General features: G+C 46.0%; 1 protein-coding gene across 1 annotated transcript in view; it reads right to left on the reverse strand.

The window, feature by feature from the left end:
* Positions 1-381: 381 nt before the first annotated feature.
* The window catches only part of LOC108229366 (zinc finger protein 239-like), an 8,638-nt gene continuing 4,547 nt past the window's right edge, over positions 382-4,472 (reverse strand). Inside the window, exon 2 of the mRNA XM_017405029.3 lies at positions 382-4,290. Within this exon, the coding sequence (XP_017260518.1) occupies positions 3,356-4,290 (935 nt within the window). The 3' untranslated portion in view covers positions 382-3,355. The remainder of the gene's footprint in view (positions 4,291-4,472) is intronic.

A 4,472-nucleotide genomic window follows, 5' to 3' on the forward strand; every position in this document is an offset into this window, starting at 1 on the left:
AACGTAGCTCACCTGACGGCGGTACTGAAGTCACCTGTCCGGTTGGTTCTCACAGCGCGCTCGTTAGCCCCATGGGCTCCCGGTTCTGGTTCCGGTTCTTCCACCTGCGGATAAACTGATGAAGGGTTTGATTCTTGGGCGATGGTCGAACAGAAGCAGCTATTCTTCCTGATAGAAAGCTAACAGGGTGGCCGCGTGACAACAGCGAGGCCTGTGATTGGCTGTCTGTCAGTCATGTGACGCGGCGGACCAATGAGATGCTCCTCTGGCAGTTAAAGGACCCGCACCTCCAGGACCTCAGAAAACGGATCCCGAATCGGTTTCTGAGGGGCTGACGGTTTCATTCTGACAGAGAAACTGATCTGAGATCAGAGAGCAGAGTTTTAACCAACCATTTTATTATTTAGGTAGATTCAGATTATTTTCAGACGACACACAAAACATCGCTTATATGATTTTTATGACCTTATTTAGAGGATCAAAGTTTTATTTTGACTCAGTTTTTAAAACTTTATTGAAGTAAAAAAACGATTTATACAACAAAAGCTGCACTTATAAAATGTTAGATTGTTGATTCTGGATCAGATCAGCTCTGCGTGAGACTTTATGACTTTCAGACAAACAAAAACCTGATGAATCCTTTATTTGGTTTTAATTTGAACTTTTTATTCTTTTCTACATGAAAACAGTGAAGTTCCAGCAGGGGGCAGCACAGACCTGCTGCTGGCTTTAAATCCCTACACATCTGCAAAAAAACAAATGTTTTCAGTTTTAATATCCATCAGCTGATCAATCAATGATCAAAACAATGAATATTCATTTCAGGTCACAAATCAAAATAAATAAAAAAAATATTTTAGTAAGTCAAACCTTTTTAAGTAAAAATAAATAAAAACTGAAGAAAAAACCCAAAATGACTTGTTCTGTGGAGAACATGTTTGTTTGTGTCGTAGTTCATCCTTTTTTACATGATCACCCGCCACCTCGAAGGCGGCGATCATGAGGTTTCCTGTTTTTCCTGACCAGTTAGGAAAATATCTCATGAACCAGAGATCTGATTTTAACGAAACGTTCAGAAATGAATCACTGGATGTTCGTCTACAACTGACGAACCTTTGGAGTTAACCTGATTTAAGATGGCTGCCACAGCTAATAAAGCTCAGAAAGAGCAAAAATGGCTCCAACTCTGTGACTTTTTCAGATTTTGAGCTAAAATCAGCCGTGGTAGTAGCTGAGAGTCCTCCCTAACAGAGACAGGAAGTCAGTCAGCTGATGGGGTACTTCCTGTTTCTTCTTAAAGTACAAACAGGTAATCTCATTTTCTTATCCTGTCTGACAACAAAGATGCATCTTCTCTGACTGGTGAAGTTGGATGAATTTTACCTGGATCTGATGTTACACAAATATTTGACTGATAAAACTGCTCCAGAACACGAGAAACCCTGAAGTTCTCAGATCAGAGAAAATCATCTGGAAGGTTCTTGTCCTCCTGAAGGACTCAGCTGTGAAGAACCACCTGAGGATAGTTTCCCTGACTGTTCTCAGGAAAACCTCCAGAGGGTTTTTCATTCTGCTCCAGGAACCACAGGAACTCAACAAAGAACTAAAGAGAACGAGAACCAGATCAACACCAGGGTCTCCTGCTGTGTACCACTGCAGTAGTACTACTACAGAACTACTACAGTACCTCTGCAGTACAACGACACTCTGCAGCCCACAGTGACAGGAAACAGCAAAACTCTGTCCAAAAACCTGCAGAGCAAAGACAACACAATACTCCACAACATCCACTAGAGGGACTCACAGTCTGTTAGAGCCAGGACAGGATCGTCCTCCTGGACCAAGACAGAAGGGGACAGGACAGGATCGTCCTCCGGGACCAGGACAGGACAGGACAGGATCGTCCTCCGGGGCCAGGACAGAAGGGGACAGGACAGGATCGTCCTCCGGGACCAGGACAGAAGGGGACAGGACAGGATCGTCCTCCGGGACCAGGACAGAAGGGGACAGGACAGGATCGTCCTCCGGGACCAGGACAGAAGGGGACAGGACAGGATCGTCCTCCGGGACCAGGACAGAAGGGGACAGGACAGGATCGTCCTCCGGGAACAGAACAGGACAGGACAGGATCGTCCTCCGGGGCCAGGACAGAAGCAGGTCGTCCTCTGTGGAAGACACGCCCAGCCGTCTCTGCAGCTGGAACAGATGTGCTCATCAGCTCCTAAACTGAGCGGTTCTGTTCTCACAGGTAAACATGTTGGCTCCAGACCAGCTCCACGCCATGACATCATCACCAACAGGAAGTTCTCCAAACCAATCAACACTCCAGAATTATTTATACTGAAAGAAATGCTCCTGCTGTCAGACACCTTCAACAAACTTTATTTAAACAGGACCCCACACCCTAAAACACACAGTTCAGAGAAATCTGAATCAAAAGGTAAAGGTTCTCCTGAAGTTCTTCGCGCGTCTGTATGCATCTTTATTTAGTTTTAAGAACTGGTTCAGTTCAACAGACTGCTGAGAATAAATCCAGAATTCAGAGGAAAAACATAAAGATTGGATCAAGATTTTATTTTGCAGACTTTTTACCACGTCTGCATCTTTCTTCCAGAAGTCGGCTTTAAGCTGGAGATTCACAAGACAAACCAGCTTCTCAGTGATTCTGTTCTAAACTAAAAGCATTCCTTTTCTCCACTCCTTTCTGACAGATGAAGAACTAAAAGAGTAAATAAATCCAGGCAACATGAGGAGGAGCTGTAGTTCACATCGTCTCTGACGTCCAGGGACGTTGGGACATTTCTGGGGTGAGGGTTTATAAAACCTGAACTGCTGTCTCAGCTGCTCTGAGGCGCAGCTTTCCTGCCATCAGAGCTTTTCCCTGATAAAACACATAAATGTTGCCACAGAAGAATAAAACCACAGGATATGTACACTGGGTTGGAGAGCTAACAGGACAAAATGGATCCCTGCCAACTGAAAACATCTCCAGTCTTAGAAATGTCACAGCGGTTCATGCAAAGGTTATTTAATGAACCTTTCCACCACCGTCAGGTTCATATTCTACAGTTACTGTCTGAAATAATATTCCTGCAGGAAGGGGCCAGGCAGCCATTAGGGCTTAGAAATAACAGCTGAATTTGTTTGAACTGTGTGAAGCCAATAAGGTTATAAACAGAGTTCTGTTGAACGGCTGTGAAGACTCAGACTGGAGGTGTTGTGCCTCCTGCCTGCAGCCGAGGTGAGTCCATCTGTCATCAAACTGGTCCCAGTTTCTGTGAAGAAAGCCTCTCAGACAGATGGTGTTCACTGAAACGAAGGAGAATCTTCAGGTTTCAGGTTTTCTTCCTTTCACTCAGAGTGGGGCTGGAGGAGAAACTCCCTCAGGGTCCAGGACGTCTGGCCTGTGGGCGCTCCTCATGTGAGTCATCAGGTTGCTGTTCTGACTGAATCTTTTCCCACACATTTTACAGGAGTACGGTTTTTCCCCCGTGTGAGTTCTGATGTGATGCAGCAGGCTGGTGCTGGACCTGAAACTCTTCCCACACAGGTTGCAGGAGTACGGCTTCTCTCCGGTGTGAGTCCTCATGTGAACGGTTAGAGCCCCCCTCTGAACAAAGCGCTTCCCACACTCGCCACAGCCGTATGGCTTCTCGCCCGTGTGGGTCCTCATGTGATCCGTCACACTGTTGCTCTGACTGAAACTTTTATGACAAATGTTGCAGGAAAACGGTTTCTCACCCGTGTGAGTTCTCATGTGACGCAACAAATGGCTGTTCAGTCCAAACCTGTCCCCGCAGATCTGGCAGGAGTAGGGTCTCTCCCCCGTGTGGGTGATCATGTGACGCATCAAGCTGTCGCGCCGCCGGAAACCTTTCAGGCAGGTTCCACAGGAGAACGGTCTCTCTGCTCCGTGAGTGTTTTGGTGAAAATTCAGCAACGACAACTCCAAGAAGACTTTTCCACAAGTGTTGCAAACATACGGTTTGGTTTCTTCTGGTTCTTCTTTTAAAGGAGACGAAGCAGAGAAGAGCCCGGTGCTGGTTGGTTCTGATCCGCTGCTGTCACTCTCCTCATAATTCACAGTTACCGTCAAAATCTCAGCTTCCTGCTTCAGAAGCAGCTGCTCCTCATCCTGACTGCTGCACACTTCCTCCTCTTCCTCTTTAATCTGTGGAGGTTCTGGTTCTTCCCGATCCGTCTGGTCCAAACTGGACTTCCTGTCCCAGTCCCAGAGCTGCTGGTTGATCAGAACCGGGTCCTCCTCAGCGTCCCGTCGCTGCGAGGGGTCTGAGAAAAACAAAGTGAGCCAGAAGCAGATTATTATTCTGCCCTGATGAAAACTACCATTCATTCATTCATTCATTCATTCATTCATTCATTCATTCATTCATTCATTCATTCGTTCATCCATCCATTCATTCCTTTATTCATTCATTCATTTGTTCATTCCTTCATTCCTTCCTTCCTTC

Source organism: Kryptolebias marmoratus, unplaced genomic scaffold, assembly GCF_001649575.2.
Source record: "Kryptolebias marmoratus isolate JLee-2015 unplaced genomic scaffold, ASM164957v2 Scaffold165, whole genome shotgun sequence".
NCBI lineage: Eukaryota > Metazoa > Chordata > Actinopteri > Cyprinodontiformes > Rivulidae > Kryptolebias > Kryptolebias marmoratus.